The 23,514-nt window shown below is 45.7% G+C and overlaps 1 protein-coding gene across 1 annotated transcript in view; it reads right to left on the bottom strand.

Annotated features, from left to right (window-relative positions):
• The window catches only part of DNAH2 (dynein axonemal heavy chain 2), a 2,945,517-nt gene that overhangs the window by 2,059,772 nt on the left and 862,231 nt on the right, over nt 1–23,514 (bottom strand). The window contains exons 30-32 of the mRNA XM_085638712.1: nt 22,544–22,682; nt 8,997–9,214; nt 8,603–8,701 (exon numbers count right to left, since the gene is read on the bottom strand). Coding sequence (XP_085494838.1) covers nt 8,603–8,701; nt 8,997–9,214; nt 22,544–22,682 — 456 coding nt within the window. The remainder of the gene's footprint in view (nt 1–8,602; nt 8,702–8,996; nt 9,215–22,543; nt 22,683–23,514) is intronic.

The raw sequence follows: 23,514 nt of genomic DNA, 5'->3' as shown, positions 1-23,514 counted from the left end.
CTGCCACCCCTCAGTTCCTTGCTATCTCCCTCTTGACCAGTGTGTAACCCAATGTCATGAATTGTTGGTCAGCATCTGTAAGGTCAGTCGGCTCCCAGATATTTAGGAGACCCAGCCGCGGCATGAGGGCGTGTTCTTTACCCAGGGCTTCAAGGATACTTTTTATGGCCCCCTGCCATAGGGGTCTCACCTCCGGGCATTCCCATCTCATGTGGAAAAAGGATGCGTCTTGCTGACACCCTCTAAGGCATAATGCATTAGGTCTGGAGCCTTTTTTTGCTAGGGTCACTCCCGTGAGGTAGGACCTATGTAAAATTTTTAGCTGGATGAGTCTATACCGCTGCGTTATGGCCGCCTCCTTAGGTGACGTCAAGGCCTCCTGCCAGTCCTCGTCATCTATTGCCCCTACGTCTCCTCGCCATTTCTCTCAAAGTTTATTAAAAGTGTCCGGCAGGTTATTACACAGTTTTTTATATGTGATTGATATGGCCTTCGTAAGCAGAGGACCATCAAGTAACCTGTTTCCAGAGGGGACGAGTCGGGGATATCTGCCATGTCAGGGATAGCTGTCGTGAGGGCGTGTCTTACCTGTAAGTATCGAAATACCTCCCCACCGGCCATAGCAAACGTTCTCTGTAGGTCTTCAAACTTGAGTAGCACCCCCCGTTTTATCAAGTCTCCTATTGTGGATATTCCGATAGTGTCCCACTTATAGAACCCAGGTTGATTGCCTAGGAGTCCCAGTTTCCACGTGCACCACAGGGGTGCAGCCTTAGTGAGGATCGCGGCCCAACCCAGACGAGAGTTCACCAAATGCCGTATCGTTACCGTGTGCTCCGTGGGGCCAATATATCGACCTTTTCTGACCTTGGAGTATAACGCCTCCAGATAACCCAATCTGCCCATCTGGTACCTATCTAGCATGTATGCTGGATCTGCCGGGGATCTATAAATCCAGTGGTGAATCACCACTAGCTGCGTCGCCCAATAGTACAGACAGAGGTCGGGGAGGGCAATTCCCCCATCATTCCACCCTTTAGTCAGCTTGTGCATGGCTATTCGAGGGGATCCACCATCCCACAGTAGCGTGCGAATCTCACTCTCTACTCCGGTGAAGTAGGCGTCTGGGATCTTGTGGGGGCAGTTCTGAATAATGTACAAGAACCGAGGAAGGGCTAACATTTTAAAGAGGGCTGCCCGCCCTACCAGGGACAGAGGCAGAGAGCGCCAGTGTTTGACGTCCTCTCGAAGCCGGGTCAAGGGGGCCGCCAGATTGCGATCGTAAAAAAGTTGGGGGACCGGGGTTACAAAGATCCCTAGGTATCGGGAGCCTATCAATGTGATTTGCACATTGTATCCTGACGGTAGTCTGGGGGCCTCACCCTTCAAGATAAAAAGCACTGATTTGCTCCAGTTAATGGCATACCCTGAGTACTTCCCAAAGTTTGTGAATATGTCCAAAACCCCACATAAGGATTTATAGGGGGACGCCAGGTAGAGCAAAATATCATCTGCATAGAGTGATATCCTGTCGTCGTGACCCTCCGCCCATCGCAGACCTCTCACCATAGCGTCCCGCCTAACCCAGGCCTCGAGCGGTTCCAGCATCAAAGAAAACAGCAGGGGGAGAGAGGGCAACCCTGTCTGGTACCCCTCCCGAGGGGAAAGGACCTGGATGTATGGTTGTTTACCCGCACTTGTCCCCGTATTTCTGTGTATAAGAGTCTCACCCACCCCATGAATTTAGGACCAAATCCCATACGCTTCAAGACCTCAAATAGGTAGGGGCATTCGATGGAATCAAATGCCATCGAGGCGTCCAGGGAGAGGATCACAGCATCTTCTTCGATAAACTCCCGACAGGCAATGACATTATGTAGGCGTCTGATGTTCAACGCTGTGTTCCTTCCAGGCATGAAGCCCGACTGATCCGGGTGGACCAGTGATGGAAGTACCGCTATTAGGCGCAGGCCGAGGACTTTAGCTAAGACTTTTGCCTCCACATTGATCAGGGAAATCGGGCGGTATGAGCCACACTCTGTCGCTGGCTTCCCGGGGTTCCTGATTACTACAATGGATGCTAGCCGTAGGTCCGCCGGCAGGAGACCCCTCTCATAGCTTTCTTCAAACATTTCTCACAGCTGAGGCGTCACCTGCGTGGCAACTACTTTCAGGAATTCTATGGGGATACCATTGGGGCCCATCACTTTGCCTGATTGGATCTTGCTCATAGCCTGTTGAATCTCCACATCAGTCAAATCCCCCTCCAATGCTACCCTGTCTTCGTCCGATAAAACCGGCACATCACTGTCTGCCAACAGTTGGCGGGAGTCTTCGGAGGTGTATGAGGTGGAAGGGGTATAAACTTGTGCTAAGTGAGTGGCAAAGGCATTCGCAATATCCAGTGGGTGTGTAACGTGTGACCCGTCCCCCAAAGTCAGCAGAGGCACCCACCTTTCCCCTTGTTCCTTCCTCTCCAGCCATGCCAGTAATTTCCCGGCTCTGTCCCCTAGTTCGTACAGTGTGTGTGTGGTGTGAAGGAGTTTGGCTTGTATCTTTTCTCTGGTCAGGGACCGATACTCCTCCTGTTTGAGCTGCAGTCGGTGTCTAGTGTCGTCTGAAGGGGCCCTATTGTAGTCTTCTTCCAGTCTCTGGAGGTCGCCTTCTATCTGGATTATATGTTGTTGCTGTTTTGTAGTGTACCCTACTTGGAGAGCCAGGGCCTGTCCTTTGATCACTGTCTTAAATGCCTCCCACACCGTTTGTGCTGATTCCACTGAACCTACCTTGTCCTTAAAGTAGTTCTGAGTGCATTCAATTAGATCCACCTTAAAATCTGGGATCTTCAGTAACCAGTGGCTTATGGACAGGGTGGTGCGCGTGTGGCACTCAAAAATTGTAAACTCTACTGTCACTGGGGAATGGTTTGAGATGCCTCGTGGGAGGGCCCTGGGGTTCCGAAACTGACCAAGAGCGCCAGACTGTGTTAGGAAATAGTGTATCCGTGAGGAGCTTCTGTGTGCGTTTGAGAAGTATGTAAATTGAACCCAATCAGGCTGGAGTGCACGCCAAATATCAACGAGGCCTAAGGCCCCGGCAAACTCTTCCATCTGTGTGTGCGGCAAGTGTCTGGGTGGATGTCTGTCCCGGCTGTCAGTCATTGTCATATTGAAGTCCCCTCCCACTAGTAGCGTACCCAAAGGAAGATCTGCCACTACCCTCCCCAAATCTGCCAGCGCTTCTCTGCCCATTGCTGGAGGGAGGTACACAGAGACTACATTTAAAGACTTGCCGTCCCACTGCACCTCTGCCACTGCAAACCTGCCCCTATGGTCCGCCCAAGTCCGCCTTACCGTGAGTGCCACATTCTTTCTAACTAGGATCACCATTCCCCGGGAGCCTGAACTGAATTCTGACTGCACTAACAGTTTGTAACCCAAGCTTGTAAGGGCCTTGCATTTGTTGCCCACCGTGTGCGTCTCCTGGAGGAGCACCAAAGCGTGGGCTTGTCTTTTAATGTATTGCTGCACTATTCTCCTCTTAATTTTGTCCCCCATGCCATGGACGTTCCACGTCATCACTACTAGTGATACATCCCTCTTAACTGCTGCCATCTGATTTCCTTAGGTGCAAACCCACACACCCCGCCACCTCCCATCATAGAACCGCAAGCAATCGGGGGGAAATTCCCCCAGCGTCTCCCTGTGTCGACCCTGATGCATACTTGATGTATTGTTTCAATGTCCCCTTCTCGCTCTGTAATACGTTCGGCTTGGTTAATCCTGAAATATGCTCCCATTTTACCTTTGTCACGTGAACTCAAACAAACCAAACATCCCTGTCCCCCTCCCCTGAACTGCCCTTCCTCCCCACTCCCTGCTCCCCTGCCCGTGGATTTAAAACTACCCACCCCCAAACTAGGCAGAGTGCCTTGTGACCCCCCCCATTGAGTTCTAGGGTGTTGGCTGACCGCCCTATCACCCTCGCCTCGCCATAGTAATCGTGCTGTCTTATAGGATGCATTATACTCGCTTCTCCCCATACGCTAGACCCACCCGTACACCCCTCGGTGTCAGTGTTTTAGTTCACCAGTAGTCTGCACTTGGAACCAGTCTTCCCTGCTCCTGGGTTCAGTCTTCGCCACCGCGTCTCCTCTCCTTCTTTTCAGCCAGGGAGTCGACGTCGTCCCTGTCTTGTCGTTGTGCGCCGTTGGGCGTCCGGGCACCTGCGCCGCGACCTCTTCGCGGGCCCTCGACTTTCCTCCACCCTTCCAACCAATCCCAGGCGTCTTCTAGTGTGGAGAAGAAATTAGTCTTCCCATCCGATTCCACTCGCAGTTTTGCAGGAAACAACATAGCATATTTCACCTCACGTTTCTGCAGTTCTCTTTTTACTTCCAGAAAACTACGGCGTTGTGCCTGGACCTTTGCGGTGTAGTCGGGGAAGAAGGTGACCACGCTGTTGTCAAACTTCAGTGGAGGAGTTGCCCTGGCTGTTTGCAGGATTGTATCCCTGTCCCTAAAGTTGAAGACCCGCGCGATGATGGGGCGCGGAGGAGCCCCCGGCTTGGGATGACACCCCGGCACCCTGTGCGCTCTTTCAATGGAGAAGTAGTCAGACAGTCTCTTGGGTTGAAGATGTTTGATGATCAACTCCTCCACGTACAGGTCAGTCGCGGGCCCTTCGGACCGTTCCGGAACCCCCAAATTACGAATGTTATTTCTCTGTGCCCTCCCTTCATAGTTGTCCAGCTGTTTAGCCATCAAGCCTTGTTGTGTTTTCAGTACATTGACTTGCCATTGGAGCTGAGATGTGTCCGCCTGCAACGCAGCTGTCGTGTCCCCCAACTGTTTGACTTTGTCATCCATTTTACGGAAGTCCGCGCAAAGCAGGGTCACCTCCACTGTCACTGAGTCCATGGACGTGCGTACCCCAGCGATGGCCTCCAGGATGTCGTGGAGTGTAGGGTCCGCCTTTGGGGGGGGGGGGGGGGGGGGGGCACTGGGTTCACCTGATGATTCCGCTTGCTCTGTGTCCCTCTCCCCCACTTCCTTGTTCCAGGCATATTTGGCTAATCTGGTCTGGGCCGAGGCCTTGAGTCCTTTACCACTCGCCATTGCTGCTGGTGGACTGGTACTCCTCTTGTGGCCTGTACCGGTACTCACCGCCGCCTGCCCGGCGGAGGCTGATCCCCGGGCGGCCTGTCTGGTTTCCCAGGGGGCTGCCACTAACTCTCCTGGCAGTGGACCGTGAGCGACGACAGTTAATGCCCAGGCCTTGACTGCACCCAGTGTCTCTTTCCCTGTGGGTATGTATCAGAGTAGCCCTTTATCTGGCCGGTGTGCCCCACTTCTTTTCGTCCTGTGTTTCTGATCACCGCCGCGTCCCGAAGGCTTTCTCCGGAGGCGGGAGCAGTTCTATGTGGGTAGGGCTGCGTCACCTGAGCCAGCCCTCCCCGCCGATCGCTATTGCCTCCTCCGTTATGCCCTCCGATTTTGCCGTTCTTCGCCGGCCCTGGTGCCTACAGAGGGGGAGCGGGGGGGGGGATGCCGCAGCCGGGGCCTCGATTTTAGTCCAGCCGATCGGGACTTCTAGCGCTGCACCCCCGCCTCGCACTCACCGCATCTGCTGCAGCAGACTCCTTGCTCCGCTGGATCTGGTCCGCTCTCAATCGCCGTAGGCTGCCGCACTCCCTCCGCTTATTGGGTCTCCTGGACCCCGCAGTCCGCTCCAAGGCTCCGGGGATCACTCAGCTAGGCTCCATGTGGCCGCCATTTTGCTTTCACCAGCCACTGCTCATCCAGGTCTTGAGCTTGTGCAGGGCACCTCCGGGCAGCGGGGAGGCACAGATAGAACCTGGGGGAAGCAGGCACCTTTCCACCCTGAATTCCAGGGTAAGCACTTGTGTTATCTCAGGATTATTGCCGGATTTTGCAGCGAGGGCGGAGGAGCCTCACTAAGGAGCCGCCATTCGCATCAGCCGCTAGCCACGCCCCCCCTGTACTCCATTTTTTAACCCTTTTTCACACTAGGAAGTATCTGGAGTATATTCCATGTCCCTTCTAAGGAGGTGAAACCAGTTCTATTGCATTCTTCTTTATTAGGATTGAGGTTTTCCTTCTCAGAATCGCAATTTTCAGCATTGGGAGTGGGAATATGGAGATGGCCGTGCCCTTAGTCACAGTGAAAATCCTTGTCTCACTGTGGTCAATACAAACTTATCTCATGTTAGAAGATTCCACTGAGTCAGGTAATACAGTACCGCACCCCTATTCGAGTGGCAAACCAAGGCGGGGTGTGGGGTTGATTTCTATTCCTCGAGGAATGACTTACTCCAAATTTGACTGTGTTGTCAATTTTGATTTCAAGGATTTCTTTAGATAAATATACTTCTAGTCTTGTTGATGTTGCTGGTCCAGCCAGAGAAGGGATTGAACTCTACCTTGGAAGTGTCTGGTATCCTTTGTCGTGCCTGTTGTCTGAAGATGCATTCACTCTGGCCAAACTAAACTGAACCAGAAAAGGGAAGGTTAATAATCTTTTGTTGGACATCGGCTTTTAGGGTTGTGAGTCTCAACCAGGATAATCTATGAAAAGAGACTCCATGGCAATAGCCTGTAGTGGTTAGCTCCATGACATTTACAGCAGCACTTATAACCTGATTGGCAACCAGGGTGCCTTGATCAATCATTTCCTGTAAATCCTGATGCTAGTACCCAGGGATATCATCCACAAAATATCTCAGCCAAGCCCTTATTCCTATGTGGCACTGGCCCAACAGGAAATACGCATTTGTATTTTTAGAGTATTTGCTGCAGTAGTACACATTTTCCTCTTATGGTATACTGATTATTTGGTTCTCTCTTTTTCCAGAGGAGCAATGGTCTCTGGGGCTAAAGAGTATCTTTTTCACACAGAGGTGGCAATCACCAAGTCTGGCTTGGAGTCAGACCTGCCAAAGCAAGGGTATTGTGGAAGCAGCTTGCATTTCCTTTGAAGTCTTAGTGTGACTGCTTTCACACTGTTTGGTAATGGAAGATAAGAGTAGACTGCACTGACAGAAGGTGCTGACTGTGCTATGGAGGCTATGGATTGTCTCAGATGATTCTTCAAAGGTGAGGGAGCTACTGTCAACTTATGATCTCTCGACCTCGAGTGCTTCAACATCGATGATGTGGTTGACCTGTGATAGTGTCTTGCCTGCGCTTTGTACAGCGAACATGTAGGCACTAAAGCTCATGACGTCAACGCGGACATCCTCGACGTCAAGAATTATATCGATGGTGGTGTTATTTTGCTAGCTCTTTTCTTTATCTCCACAAGTCTTCCTCTGGGGGGTGGGTGGCTGTATGGTTTCTCATGCCTGTTTTTTCTCCTTTATCTTTTGTCATCATATACTTAAGTTTACCCCTTAGCCTGACGCCTTCTCCATCCTTAAATGTCCTTTTAGACATTTCTAGGCAGATTCACAATCTTTCATAGAATGAAAGGATGGTAGACACACCAAATAGTACTGCCTTCTTCATTCCACATGAGGGGCACTGCACAACTATTTAAGACATCCTGACTGGAAAATCCGATGGAAAATGGAGAAATACAGCTTCAATCAGTAGAGTTCATTAAAGGGCACTGAGCGAAGCTATAAAAATTAGGTCTGAAACCTCTCTGAAAAGAACAGAAGTGTGAAAACCTCTTGGTGTTCTGGGATTTTCTCTCACAAGCCAGTAAAAAGAACTGACTAGGGAAGGAATCTTTATTATGAGAGGTGGAAGCTCCTGGTCTCTTGAAGGAACAGCAGTCTATTTTCACACCTTTATTACAAAAGCCTACCTGGCTGTGTTTTTCCTCAATGATATACAGATTTTGCCTGTTTTTATATTTCAAATTCTGAAATGTAGTTTACAGGGTGTATTTTAAATATACAACAGCCTACATTTCTGAGCAAATCTGGTATTCAATACGCTTTTCTGAAGGGTGCTATATCTCATATGGACATTGCCACTCTGTGTACATGATTGTATGGACAAATATTGGATTTTAAATATTCCTGGGTCTGCGCATGCAACAAGGAATTTCGCCAAGTCTAATGACTATAAATAATGTTCCTACAATGAAGATGGTGGATAATTCTGTCCACCTGGTGTGCTTTCACTATGGATAATTCTGTCCACCAGGAGTGCTTTCACTATCAGAAGTGGAATGCAAAAGTGACCACTGAAGCGGTGGAATCTCTGTAAGGTGTATGTGTCTTTGTGTGAGTGTGTGAGTAAATTCCTCTCAGCGACAGGGCCAAAATAGTGGGCCTGTCAATAAAGGCTTGGCCCAGTCCACTATTCTTATCCACCTTATTTTACACCCTTTGCTGTTTAATTATTTCCAAACGTATCTGTCTCTTACCCATACCACTGCCCCTTCTACCTCTTGGCAAACAATATTGCCTGAGCGCATCCCTTCCTACAGGGATTGTGACAATCATGATTCATCAAAAGGCCAATGAGAAGAGGAACACATTCCTGTCCATGCTATGATTGAAAAAAAGAAATTCCACTTGACAACTTTAGCACTGACATAACAGCCAGCTAACCATAAGTAATATGCTTACCTCCACTGGCCCTTCCAGCAGAACAGGGTGGGTGAACTCCACGTATTCCCCATCGGCAGAGAACATTCCAGCAGCTTCTGACTTGCTGCTCACTCCGATCTGGGCAAGACCAAAAGCAACACTATTACTTATAAAACAAGTAGATGCAAAGTACTTACGATAAACATGCTGCAAAAGGGGCACATGTTTATTTATGTCAAGTCATCTGCTACTGGTGGAAAGATTGCACAAACAAGAATGGCTATCAGAACCAGTGAGAGAAAGTTCATTTTCTAAATGTTTTATCCCTCTCTGAACTAGACTGAATAAAGCCGCAAGACTGCATTGTGTTGAAACTGTGTTTTTTTGTATGTGGAATGAATATTTGATGCTCCCTTGTCTTTGCTGCAAGTACCTTTTGGATTTTGAGGGACTTGATGTTGTCGAAGCATTTCTTGAGATGGGGTTGCACAGCCTCAGGATTACGTGCCTGCCCCAGGATCTCCAAGAGGTCGTCGTTGGACAGGAAGTAGAAGCGTGGAAAGATGTGTCTCTTAGTCTCCAAGTACATGTCCAGGGACTTCTGTATCCCCTCCAGTACTGTATTCATAGCCCCAAGTTTGTCCAGGAAGCCTTACAACACAAAAGAAAGAGGAAGATAGGTAAATTAAAAAATCTTAGAGACACTATATTAGCTGCATTAATGACCGCACAGGAGCTGCCCTCGTGGATATATGTACAATGCATTGGCTGTATTTATAAAAATCAGTGAATGAATGGGTACACTGAATGACACCCACTGCTGATCTGTAGGCCTACTCTGTAATGGTCAGCAAATAGACTAGCCATAATCAGAATACTGCTATTGAGCGACACCACTCATATTCCTTGCAAAATCTCCCCATATCAATTAGGCTCTTGAGATACAGGAGTTTGAAATGTCACAGCATGAGAAACTAAATTATGATCTAACCAGTGAATATGGTAACATGGGTCATCACACTGCATTATTCTAATGTCCCTTAATCCACTGTAGTGTAGTTCCTATATACCTGATAGGCTCTGCGCATTGGAATAACATACACTATAGATTTGACATAGGACTAAGGTCAGTATGTCCCTATCGAGTATATTAAACTTAATTACTTGTGTGTGCCAGCTAACTCAGAGGTCACTAGAAACTTCTCGAATATACAAGAAGGGATTAGTCTCTGACAACCGCATAAACATGACAACTTGGTTTCTTTTTAGAATCGGAACAGTCTCAGAATCGTGGAAACAATAGATAACAGTTTCACTCAGTCAATCGTGCATGCTTCGTTTCTACAGAGTTGCACAGAAATAGAGAGACGGGCGTTTCAATAAAAGGGTTTATTGAACAGTCTTTTCTCATGCAAGAGATATGAATTGCTACAATCGTAAGACAGACTGCGAAGTACAATATGTACGAGGTTAGCAGTAAGATAAAATAATACTGCAATAGCATGGTTTGCAGCTATGACATATATTAATCAAAATACATACATAAATAACATAAGCTAAAATGTGATACTCATCTGATGCTTCTAAATTGTTCTACCCCAGTGTACCTAACCTAAGTGTAGTACGAGGTTTGAAGTAGGTGCCATTTCTAAAGTATAGCTAGCTATATTTTAGTTTAGCCAAGAGTTGCCAAAAGTTTGTGTAAGTTCTAGTCAGCTCCATACCTTAGAATGAGAGAGGTTGGAATCTCTTTTCTGGACTCGATAGTCTAACCCCCCGCAAGGAAAGTCAGAGAGCACTGGAGCTGGATTCTCTGCAAGGAGGATGGCGGCGTCAGGTCAGTGCATCAAGCTGGAACTAGATCTCCTTCCGAACTTGCCGTGGCGAACCGAGTAGTCTGGGTTGGATCGAATCCTCCGGGAACCGCAATTTGCCAGGGCAAGTGCTGGTATATTTATACCTTGAAGGTGTCTAGGAATGCCAGTATTGGCGTAAAAGTCGGGCGGAGGAACGTCATGAATGACCCCCTAAGGAATTGATGTTCATGCATACTTTAAGAGTTCTTGGAGAAATCAATATTCAAGCTGAGGGAAATTCCTAAAGGCTTAAGGGTCTGGTTGTCCAAGAATACGTTGTGACGTGGATGGACGGATGTAGGTGGCCATGCCTGTATTTGGTTTGTACAGACAATGTCTAAATAAGGGCCGGATTTCTATGTCCAAATAAGGGCAATGTGAATTGTACCTATATAAGGGCATGAATCGGGAAACCTATATACGGAATCTAAATCTGCATACAACACCACTAATGTTTTTTTACCTATATCACACTGTCTCCAACCTTCCTCGAAGATTGAGTTCCATCCACTTAACCTTTTGAAGACAATGTGTCATCAATCCTGAATTCTGGATTCTAGACGTTCTGACTTCTGTTTCACAGAGAACTGTTACAATACAATTACCGGATTTATGTAACTGAGCGGTTAGGGTTGCTGCAAGGGTGACAGGTGAAGCTCTAGAAGGAACTCTCACTGAGTAGCGTTAAGCACATCTGACAGCATTTCTAACATCTAGAACGTTTCATGAAGTTATCCTCTATGTGTTGCGCTTGCTTCCTGTTAGAACTGGGGGTCTCTAGTTGGCAATGGTTTGCACCTTTGTCCAAATAGGGACCCTTGCTTCTAGTCAGGGTAAGGGGGCTACACTCCTCAAATAACCCCTGCTCAACCCTGTGGTAGCTTGGCACGAGCAGGAAGGCTTATCTCAGAGGCAGTGTGTAAAGCATTTGTGAACACATAAAGTAATACAGTGAAAATACTACAGATGGACACCACACAGGTTTTATAAAAATAAGTATTCTTTATATAGACTTAACACAAGACCCATACGATGAAAATCCACAATACAGTATTAGGAAAATGACTTTTAAATGGTAAAAATAGCTTAGTTCAAAGATGATGGTAAATGCGACACGTTTCTCACAAAGTACCTTTGGATGCGTCATGCAAGATAAACAAACGGTTCGATGGGAGAATGATGCGTCGGTTCCTTGCTTCGGGGAAGGCGATGCGTCTGTTCCTCAGTGCTTGAGCAAAGTAGGCAATGCGTCTGTTCCTTACCGGAGAGGGGGTGATGCGTCAATCTCGTGTTGCGTTCCGGTTGCGATGCGACAAGTTGGCGCCTCGATGCGATGAGATGATCCGGTGCAATGCGACAAGATGGAGTCTTTGATGCGATGCGACGACGTGAAGGCGATGTGTGCATGTCCGACGGCGACTCTGGAACTTCTGAGCCGCGACAGGCCCTGCGACACGATTCTCCGGTGATGCAACGGCGACCCTTTGCGGTGGGGACTCGCTTTTCTGGTGATGCGACGACAAACAGCTGCGACAGAGACACGCTTCTTCGCTGATGTGACGGCGATCCTTGCGGTGGCGACACGCTTCTTCGATGATGCGACAGCAACAGCTGCTCATGCGACACGTTTCTTCTCGTTGAGTCGCGCTTCCAGCTCCCAACAATAAGCAGGCTTCTGCAGACAGAATTCCCAGAAAGGAAATTCAGGAGGGAGCTGGGGGTGAAGTCTTGTATCCCTGAGACTTCAGCAGGAGGCAAGCACAGTTCAAGCCCTTGGAGATTCTTTTTCAAGAGGATGAAAGATCAATAATTTCCTTCCCCTTTCCTTGGCAAGTAAGCAACAACAGCAGGCCAACCACAGAAAATAACACACTGGCACAGGGGCAGTCAACTCCTTCAGCTTCTGATGGTTCCTCTCCTTGGCAAAGGTCCGTCTTGATTCCCAGAAGTGATCTAAAGTCTTGGGGTCTGGGCCCCAATATTTATACTAGTAAATCCTTTGTCCTCTGAAGGCAGAGGGTGCCTGTGCCTAGCCAAAACCAGTTCTGTACAGCTTCCTGGCAGGAGGTGGAGACAGCATTGTTGAAAGCAGACCTGGCCCAGGTAGCTGAAAGGAAATCTCCTCCCCCTACTCTCTATTCTATGAGGGCTCAGGGGAGTGAAAGGAAATCTCCGCCCCCCCACTCTCTATGCAGCCAAGGTCCTATTCAGCCCACTGACTCATCAGACTGCTGGAGCCCAAACCCTCCTGTCACTCACAAACCAGACATGCAATACACAACCTAGCAGAGGCAGGCTGGATGGTTAGGCAAGAAAATACCCACTTTCTAAAAGTGGTATTTTCAAACACAGAATGTGAAAACTAACTTCACTAAAATATGTATTGTATCATTCTGAATTCAGGCATACTAAATTCGTTTTTCTACCATGTTCACTGGGTCAGTTAGGATTATAAGATGTTATAATCAAACTGCCCATTCTGGCCTTTGGGGGCAGGTAGCCTTGCAATAGTGAAAAACGAAATTGGCTGTAATTCACTATCAGGACATGTCACACAAACCAGGGCACGTCCTACCTTTTACTTATAATGCACCCTGCCCTTGGGCCTACCTTAGGGGTGGCTAACATGTAGAAAAGGTAAGATTTAGGGACTGGTAAGTGGGTGCACTTACCAAGTCGACATGGCAGTACTAGACTGCACACAGGCTCTGAAATGGCAGGCCTGAGACACACTTTACAAGCTGCTTCTGTGGGTGGCACAACCAGTGCTGCAAGCCCACTAGCAGCATTTGATCTACAGGCCCTGGGCACACATGGTGCACTGTACTAGGGTCTGAGAAGTATATCAAATAAGCAAATCATGGAGTCACTAATCCATTACAACAATTTACAATAGGGAGCACTTGCACTGTGGCACTGAATAGCAGTGGCACAGTGCCCAACGCATCTAAAACCAGCAAAACATATTAAAACATAGGAGACAACAGCAAAAAATGGCATGCATCGGACCTTGCCAGTCAGGACCTTAGTAATCTACCATAACATCCTAGTAAGTAGCACATTCAATAAGTTGTTTCTCTAACTGATACTGTATTAAGTTATTTAAAAGGTGCACACGTCATGCTATTCTCAATTTCACATATAAGAAAATAAGTTACTTACATGTAACTATGGCTATCCAGTATTGGTATCTTTCATAGATTCACATGCCTGAATCATTCCCCGTCGTCGAGATGGGAGTCCCACGGTAAAATATTCAAGCAGTGCCTTAAATCCTTCATAGGCTATAATGGCCCAAGGCCATCCAAACAGTGGCCTATCTATGTTCTTTTAAAAAAAGGACCAAATGTTGGCATTTAGCCAATCAGCTGTTAGCACCCTCTAGAACACTCACAGCAGAGGCCAGTTCTCCTGAGATTTTCAAAGCACAAGTAGGAAGTAAGGATCCCAAATTCAATGAGAACTGACTCCCCGGGGAGGAGGGTGGGTTGCATGTGAATCTATGAAAGATACCAAGTAACTTATTTTCTAATCCAGTATTGGGGTATCTTTCATAGATTCACATGCCTGAATCAGAAAGCAAGAAGTACCATAAAACTGTGTGCGGGAGACATGTAACTTAAAACTCCAAATGCTATAGACATATACTAGTAACATTTCTCATAATAATTCAACATCCTGCATAAAATATGTGCACAAAACATTCCAGCATAATAAAATACTAAAACCCCTACTGTTGCAGTAAATCTTCCAAGATACACAAGCATTAGCATATATTAAAAATAGTCAAATACAGTTATATGTTTGTTTGTCTATACATTTTCAAGCAAATCGAATACCTTGATTAAAATAAAGAAAGAGCTCCTCTTATCTCAAACAAAGAGGATGACCTTAAGTGAAGAGATGACGCAGTACTGCTTGGCCAACCGCTGCATCCTCTCATTGCGTAGATTGCAGGCAGTAATGCTTTGTAAAAGTGTGAACATTCTTCCATGTCGCAGCGCGGCATATTTTGTCTAATGTCACTCCCGCAAACAAAGCTGATGATGCAGAAATTGTTCTTGTGGAGTGTGCTTTAGCTTTCGATGTCAGAGGCTTGTTAACCTTTTCGTGACAGAACTGGATCGGGGATGAGACCCATCCGGCGACCGTGGCCTTTGTTACTGACGTTCCTTGTTTTCCTTGTCTGTAAGCGACCAGGAGCTGTTCTGTTTTCCTTATCTCCTTCGTCTTGTGTAGGCAGAATTTCAAGCATCTCTTGATATCCAACGTATACAATGCCCTTTCTGCTGGACTAGATGGGTTTGGAAAGAAAGATTGTAATATCACCGGCTCGTTGAGATGAAACTGTGTTGGTACCTTTGGAATAAACATCGGGATCATCTGTAGAGTTACATAGTTTTCAGTGAAATGTAGAAAAGGTTCCTTGACAGTAAAGGTTTCTATTTTGCTCACTCTCCTTGCAGAAGTAAGAGAGATACCTTCCATGTGAAAAATGTAAGCTCCGCCTTGTGAACTGGTTCAAATGGTTGTCTCATCAACTGCGCCAGGACCACATTGAGCTTCCATTCCAGAGGAGGTGCACGCACCGGGGAAAATGCACAGAAAAGACCTCTCATGAACTGCTTTATAAGACTAGATGCACAGAGAGAAGGAGATCGAGGAGATTTTCTATAACGGGAAATTGCAGCCAGGTTAACCTTCACTGAAGAGAAAGTGAGACCTGATTTAGCCAGAGAGAGGAGATACCGCAAAATCTGCTCAGCAGGAGCTTGGAGTGGGTGAACGTTATTTCTTTCACACCAGAAAGAGAATCGTCTCCATTTCAAACAATATGTTTTGATAGTGCTTTCAGCACGGGATTCAGCAAAGATCTCCCTACACTCTTGAAGTATATGTAGGTCCTTAAATTCAAGGAATTGAGGAGACACGCATGCAAATGAAAAGAGTGTGGGTCCAGGTGATTCACTTGGCCCTTGTCCTTCGATAACATCGTTGAGGATGGCAGCAGGCGAATGGGTTTCGACTCCGACAGTAGAAGCAGTTCTGGGAACCAGTATTGCCTGGGACAACGGGTTGCTATAAGGATCAGACGACAGCCTTCCGATTTCATCGTGGTTGGTACCCTGAGAATTAAGGGAATGGGGAGAAAAGCTTAGGCATATATCTCTGACCATCGCATTAAAAAGGCATTCCCTCTTGACCCTGGTAGAGTGAATCTGCTGGCATAGTAATGGCATTTGGCGTTCTCCTCCGTAGCGAAGAGGTCCAACGCTGGTTTCCCTCATTTTTGAAATACCTTGACCGGCTGGATTTGTTCGAGCTCCCACTCATGACAACTGGACTGAGACCTGCTTTTTAATGTGTCTGCTAGGGTATTGTGCAGACCTCTGACATGCTCGGCCTTTAACGAGATTCCATGGTGTGTTGTCCATTCCCATAACTCTTGCGCTTCCTGAGGTAGCGTAATGGATCTTGTTCCTCCTTGCTTATTGACATAGTACATGCTGGTCGTATTGTCCGTACGAACCAACACGGAGGAACCAGCTATTCTTGGCAGGAAAGCTTGAAGAGATAGGAACATGGCTTTGAGCTCCAAGCTGTTGATGTGCTGCTTTCTCTGCACCGAAGACCATTTGCCGTGATTTTGCAAGTCCTGCAGATGACCTCCCCAGCCCTCCATGGAGGCGTCCATTGTTAGAATAAAATCTGGGATGCTCTGTATGAAAGCCATATTATCAAAAAAGGAGGGGTTTGGCCCAAAGGATTAGAGGGTAGGTAGGGACAGTTATACTACATAAGAAAAAAATTACCTATACCTCTAGTGACTTCAACACTTATTCATATGAAGTAAGATAAACGAAAATTAATACGTTTACCTAAGCAGTAATTTCTGCCTTTTATTTATTTTTTTATTTTTTAATTAATATCTTTGATCACAAAAAGAACACATAATGAACTACACGAAATACCACATTAGTACTTACACAATGAAAATGAACAACGTGAAAAATGTGTTTTGACATACAATTACAAATAAACTCATAATAATCAAACATTGAAACAACCAAATGAAATGTCACAAAGAACAATCATTATATACACAATCCGAAATACAAAGTTGTCATACAAATTGATGAATTAGACAACTGACACCCTTATATTTGGAATAAATCAAATCCTCTGAAATATCAGGGACACAAGGGGGTATATTTGCAATATTTAACCAAGGAGTTGAGTTCCTTTGTCTGCTGGCGCGTTTCGAGTGCCGGTTAAATCAGGGCTGGATTAGTCTTTTTCACGAACAGACTGATTGTGACAAAAAGGGGGGGTGGGGGGGAAGGGGAGGGGGGGGGGGGTTGGGGAAAAAACAGAGTTTAAGTTTTTATTAAAAAAGGCGCTTCCCAAATCCCTAATTCTTTCTCTATCTGCACACGTTGGTGGTCACATACCTGCATTATGCCGATTAAATGTAACCATCAGCAATATGTAACAAGCAGTGGTTGCCAATCTGTAATAAAATACATTATGAATAATTTAGCTCATGGGGTGTAATTCTTTTGTCTGATAGCTATGTCTGGGGACAAGGAGGGAAAAAAAGGTTACCTGGTTTTCAATATTGCGTGGCCAAGACGATTTATAAACAGTAGACAGCAATTGCAGATCTTTAATTCTGCAAGAGAAATAATACATGCAGTTTCGCGGTGTCTGTTTAAATGAGTTTAAGCTTCATTAGGTGAGCAAAACATAGTTTGCACTTGAATCCAAGTGCTTTCAGCCAAAAACGATTTTTACAAACCCTTACATTTTTTTGCCCCTGCAGCCACTAACTATTTTTAAAGAGAGTGAAGGACCGTCAATTGTTACAACACTTCCTCTGTGGGGCCACGCCTTTGGGCCCCTCTCCCTGAGTGAGTAAATAATTTGTGCTCAGTTGTCACGTTTTAAACTCATTTAAACAGACACCGCGAAACTGCATGTATTATTTCTCTTGCAGAAGTAAAGATCTGCAATTGCTGTCTACTGTTTATAAATCGTCTTGGCCACGCAATATTGAAAACCAGGTAACCTTTTTTTCCCTCCTTGTCCCCAGACATAGCTATCAGACAAAGGAATTACACCCCATGAGCTAAATTATTCATAATGTATTTTATTGCAGATTGGCAACCACTGCTTGTTACATATTGCTGATGGTTACATTTAATCGGCATAATGCAGGTATGTGACCACCAACTTGTGCGGATAGAGAAAGAATTAGGGCTTTGGGAAGCGCCTTTTTTAATAAAAACTTAAACTCTGTTTTTTCCCCAACCCCCCCCCCCCTTTTTGTCACAATCAGTCTGTTCGTGAGAAAGACTAATCCAGCCCTGATGAGAGTGCGGCAATTGATTTAACCGGCACTCGAAACGCGTCGGCAGACAAAGGAACTCAACTCCTTGGTTAAATATTGCAAATATACCCCCTTGTGTCCCTGATATTTCAGAGGATTTGATTTATTCCAAATATAAGGGTGTCAGTTGTCTAATTCATCCATTTGTATGACAACTTTGTATTTCGGATTGTGTATATAATGATTGTTCTTTGTGACATTTCATTTGGTTGTTTCAATGTTTGATTATTATGAGTTTATTTGTAATTGTATGTCAAAACACATTTTTCACGTTGTTCATTTTCATTGTGTAAGTACTAATGTGGTATTTCGTGTAGTTCATTATGTGTTCTTTTTGTGATCAAAGATATTAATTAAAAAATAAATAAAAGGCAGAAATTACTGCTTAGGTAAACGTATTAATTTTCGTTTATCTTACTTCATATGAATAAGTGTTGAAGTCACTAGAGGTATAGGTAATTTTTTTCTTATGCTGTATAAAAGCCAGGCCCTGAACGAGATTTGTTGCCTGAAACCACCACTGTAGTCCTTTCACCATCCGTGCTGTGATTCGAATTACATCTTCGAAGTACCCCATAGCCTGTTGCCAATGTTTCTGCAGTTCCTCTTGAAGAGGCCTCATCTTTAGTCTGGCTAGTGGTACCAGATTTATCACTGAAGAGCACATCCCCTGGAGTGATTTGTACATCCGTACAGAAACTGACCCTTTTTTTGATATTGTCTTTGCAAGCATTTGAAGACGTATCCGTCTTTCCTGAGACAAGAACGCTTTGCATTGAATGGTGTCTAAGGACACTCCCATGAAAGATATTACTTGAGTTGGATGCAAAACCGATTTTTCCCTATTTAGGGTAAGACCCAACGTATTGAACAAATGAAGGCAAGCTTTCCCTGCTCGATGGGCCTCCTGTGCTGATGCTGCTTTGAGCAGCCAATCATCGAGGTACAGAAATACTTGAAACCCCTGAGATCGCAGGGTCGCGGCTACTAGTGCCAGGCACTTGGTGAAGATCTGTGGTGCTGATTTGAGGCCAAACTGGAGCACTTTAAATTGATAGTGGGGACCAGTCACTGTGAATCTTAAGAATTTCCGGAATTGGGATATGGAAATATGCGTCTTCCATGTCGAGTGAAGTCATGAAATCTCCTTTAGACAGCCCAGGATATCGGAGAGTGTAACCACCCTGAACGTCTGCTTGTTGAGAAACTTATTGAGATTCCTTAGGTCCAGAATCGGTCTCCATTCTCCTGATTTCTTTTTTATTAGGAAAAAACGAGAATAAAAACCTTTTGCCCTTCTCAGCAAAAGGTACTTCCTCTATTACTTCTTTGAGAAGCATGGCCAAGACTTCTTTTAGTAATAAGTGAAGACGAGGACGAGAGGGACCCCGGGGTGGACTGGTTGGTGGCCGCTGAAGGAACTCTAGAGTGTGACCATTGGTGACTAAGTCCAACACCCAGGCATCTGATGTTATTTTGTGCCACCGTTGTACATAACTGGAAATGTTCGCACCCACTGCTAGGGAGGGAAGATGGGCTGGTACCCTGACGTGCTCATTGCTTTCTGCCTGAGTCGTGGCCTTGTTGGGGTGCTCGCTTGCGGCCTCCCTGGCGAGAGAAACCAGCTGTAGATGGTTGACGATAAGATGAGGGGTTATAAGATTGCCGATATTGAGCTTGACATGGCTGATATTGTTGAGCTCTCTGGCATCCTCCTTTGTAATTGGTGAATCCTCGCCCTCTAGCACCTCTGAATGGTATCCTCGGTACTGCAGCGCACCTAATGACTTTGTGGTGTCCATATCATTTTTGATTGCCAATAGAACGTCATCAATGTGATTTCCGAAGGGAACTCACCGTCAAATGCCATATCTAGAACCTTTGCTTGTACCTCAGGTCTGAAGGTGGTTGCTTTTAGCCATCCCTGACGTCAAAGTACAGCTGCTCCAGCTAACTGTCTAAAACCAGTATTTGCCACATCAAGGGCCTAGTCAATTGTCTCTGAAGCTGCACGCTCACCCTCCAAGCAGAATCTTGCCTGCATCTTATTTGCTTTCCTCCGGGATGAGGTCTATTAGCCTTGCCATGGCGGACCCCATCTGGCGGTCATAGCGGCCGATAATAGCTAGAGCATTCGCTGCTCTGATTGTTACAGCTGCCATTGAAGAAAATCTTTTTCCAAGAATGTCCATTCTATGCCCTTCCTTATGTGGGGGGTAGCCGGGTTCTTAGATCGCCTTTGTGCAGCCTGAAAGATTACCTAATCTGCCTTAGGATGTCCAATAAGGCAAGATGGAGAGTCATCCGGAGCCCTATGCTGCTTCTCCACACGAGTCAGTACCGGTGGAATGGACACTGGTGTTTTCATAATCATGATGCCCTCCTGCCATATATGGTCAATGAAAGGTATGGAGCGTACCACTTTCCTTGTGTTCTTGAAGCCATATAGGAAACATTTGGTTTGCTTCACCGCAATAGGCAAATGAAACCTGTTGGCTGCCCTCTGCATTAAGCTGTGAAACCCCCCCAATATCTTCTGGAGGAGAGCCTGGCGGACGGTGACGACGAGGGGATGGTGTTGGAATTACGTAGTCATCCCAAGGGTCAGGAGCAAATATTTGATCTGGCAGTTCACCATCTTCTACATCTCCTTCAGAGGAGGAAGTGTTCTGTGCTCCTGGGTCGACTGCCCCGAGCCCGGCATATTTACAGGTGTGCTAGGTGGTTGAGGACCTGGTGTACCTGCAGGTTCTTCCACTTGAGGTACCTGATTCTCTGATTGATGGTGCTGAGGAGGGACTCTTTGTGTATAATCCACCAACATGGCTTGAAGATCCTCGATTAATGATGGCGGTAGATGGGCCATGTCCCTGGGGCGTGGTTCCGGTCAGAAGTTAAATTGATAATTATGACGTGGAGCCATAAACCATTTGCTGGTAATATTGCGCCTCTTCCTGATTGTCTTCATTCTCCTTGTCATCCTCCTGGCACTTCACATGAAGCTCAGATGGTCTGTGAGCTACCCCATAGAGGCCATCATTATCATCATCATCATCCTCTTCTTCTACATACCCTTCCAACAGAAGTGATGGAAGCAAAGGCGATACCTTGCTGTAGTCCTGCATAGACGGGTGTAAGAATGTCTTTGTTACTCTAGTGACCTGAGTAATACGCGTAGACGGACGCGTCGATGGTGCAGAAGTTATGGGAAAGGGCACTTCTTCCGTCGACGCTGCTGTCGTCGACGGTATTGTTATCAATGGTGTCAAAGTAGACGGTGTCTTCATGTCTTCATCGAAGATGTCTCTGCCGTCGACAGTGTCTTCATCGATGGACCACCAATGGACAAGTCCGTCGTCATAGGGAACTTTGTTGATGGCATTACAGCTGACGGAGCGGTGTCAGCGGTCTTTGACGACAATGAAGCTCTTGTCGTCGACATGGAGACTATGGTAGAGAGAATAGGAAATTGGATTGCTGTAGTCATCACCGCTGCTGTCGACGATGGAGTCGATGATGTTACACTGATTGTCGTTGACGAGAGACAGACTGTCGTCGGAAATGACTTTTTTCAAGGTTTTCCTACTTACAGGAACAGAAGAGGAGGCTCTAGGGTGATCTCTTTTCTTCCTGACAGGTGTAGAGGGTACAGATAACTCCGGTTCAGAGGTGTGTTTAGTATCTTTCTCCTTACTTGAAGCACTTTCCTGGGAAGGCTTAAAATGTTTTTTTCACTCACCTGAGGAACTGTCCTTGGATCTAGCCCTCTTGTTGGATGTTGACGTTCTACCCTCTTCTTCATCAGAATAATGAGATTGTGGTTTTGTGGTTTGGAGCCACAATAACAATCTTCCCTCTCTGTCCTTAAGGGTCTTGTTTGAGAAGGTGCGACAGATTTTACAATCTCTCAGCTCATGCCCAGGATGTAGGCAATAAATACATTCCTTGCGTGGATCATCCACATGGACCCTTTTCTTCCCACAAATTGTACAAGGGCGGAAAAGGCCTTTTTTTGTCTGACATGATGTCCAGATTTGCTGAAGAGAAGAAACTGTGTGGCACTCAGGGAGACTCCCTTCCACACGACGTGCGGTGAAAATCTGAGGAGAACGGGCCTCTGCTGGGAGTGTTCTAGAGGGTGCTAACAGCTGATTAGCTGACGGCCAACATTTGGTCCTTTTTTAAAAAGGAAATAGATATACTACTGTTTAGATGGCCTTTGGCCAGTATAGCCTATGAAGGATTTAAGGCACTGCTTGCATGGGACTCCCATCTCGACGACAGGGAATGATTCAGGCATGTGAATCTATGAAAGATACCCCAATACTGGATAACACTCAGACCAAAAAACAGCATAACAAAACTATGGAATTAATAGGTAAAAAAAAGAAAAGTGCCAAAACAGCTGTCAGACTGAACAATGAACAGTAATAAAGGATGAGAAAATTATTTATTGGTTCACAACTACAGAAATATGTGCAATGTCATAATTTCTTGGTCACACACTCTAGCACAAGCTCTTATTCCTGAAAAAGGGTGCAAAGTAAAACAGGAATTGATATGGAAGTGATTTTAATAGTACAGGTTAGCCAACCTGTGAATCTTGGGCATTAACTGCATGCAACAAGATATTGTTATTCTGCTTATGATGGCTAGTGAAATGCAAGGTGGCATTCTCTGTAAGATCCCAAATGAGCACAGCAAAGGGGACAGTTAACATTTGCCTGCATTTACCTGGATAGTGTGTTGCCCGAAGTGCATTATTGTCTGTACTCAGTCGATCCATGATAATCTTCCAATCAACGTTGATTTCATCAAACTCTGCGGACTCTTGGGGTAATTGCTTCCGGATATCCTCCCCAATGAAGATGTTCTAGAATTACACAAAATGTAATGATCATATAACTAATTGAGTGGGAACTGCTAACTTCTACAAGAAGAAATTAACCTTACCAGAAAGACTGAAATGAAGAATCTCTAAAGTCACGAGCACCTGCTTGTTCAATGATACTCTTAATGTAACAACTCAATGAAAATATAGAAGGAGTCTTTTCTTTCAGAGTGAGAAAGCACTTAGCTCAGTGATGGAATTGAGCGCTTCCTAGATAATCAACGCATGTTCAAGGGCAATGTTAGTTGTTATTTCAGAAGCATGTGATAGGTCATTCAAGAAAAAACCTTATTGCCTTAAAAAAGGAGTTGTAGACCTTACCTTGTATTACAGAATTTAGAGGATATTTTTATGCCAGCCATTTTTCAGCATTCACCCATAGCCATCACCTTCTGTTCAATGTTGACCAAGTATTGAAAATTGTAGCAGGGCATGACTTTGAGCGAATTGTCTTATGGCTGAATGAGAATGGAATTTTGTAAACTTTTTCCCTGTTTCACCTATGCTTTTGGCTCTTTGTTAAATACTGAGGAAAGCAAAGGTATTGGACCTTACCCTTGCTTCAACTGCTGTAGCCATAGGAAGCTGTGCCAGAATACTTCCCATCATGACAAAAGCCTCCTGTTTGTGAATAATATTTTGCATTCAAAGTTGTGTATACTCCAGGTTCTGATTGTAAGAGTGTCTATGAAAAGGTTGATAGTTTTTTTAACAGATTGCCCATAACCTGCACACATTTAGAGAGTTGTAAGCTACCTCTGGGTTAGGACAAAACCAAATTTGGCACTGGCAGATCTTAGTCATCATCTGCCCC

This window comes from Triturus cristatus, chromosome 12, assembly GCF_964204655.1.
Source record: "Triturus cristatus chromosome 12, aTriCri1.1, whole genome shotgun sequence".
NCBI classification, from domain to species: domain Eukaryota; kingdom Metazoa; phylum Chordata; class Amphibia; order Caudata; family Salamandridae; genus Triturus; species Triturus cristatus.
Note: the sequence above shows the minus strand (reverse complement) of the source record. Positions and strands in the feature narration are given on the sequence as shown.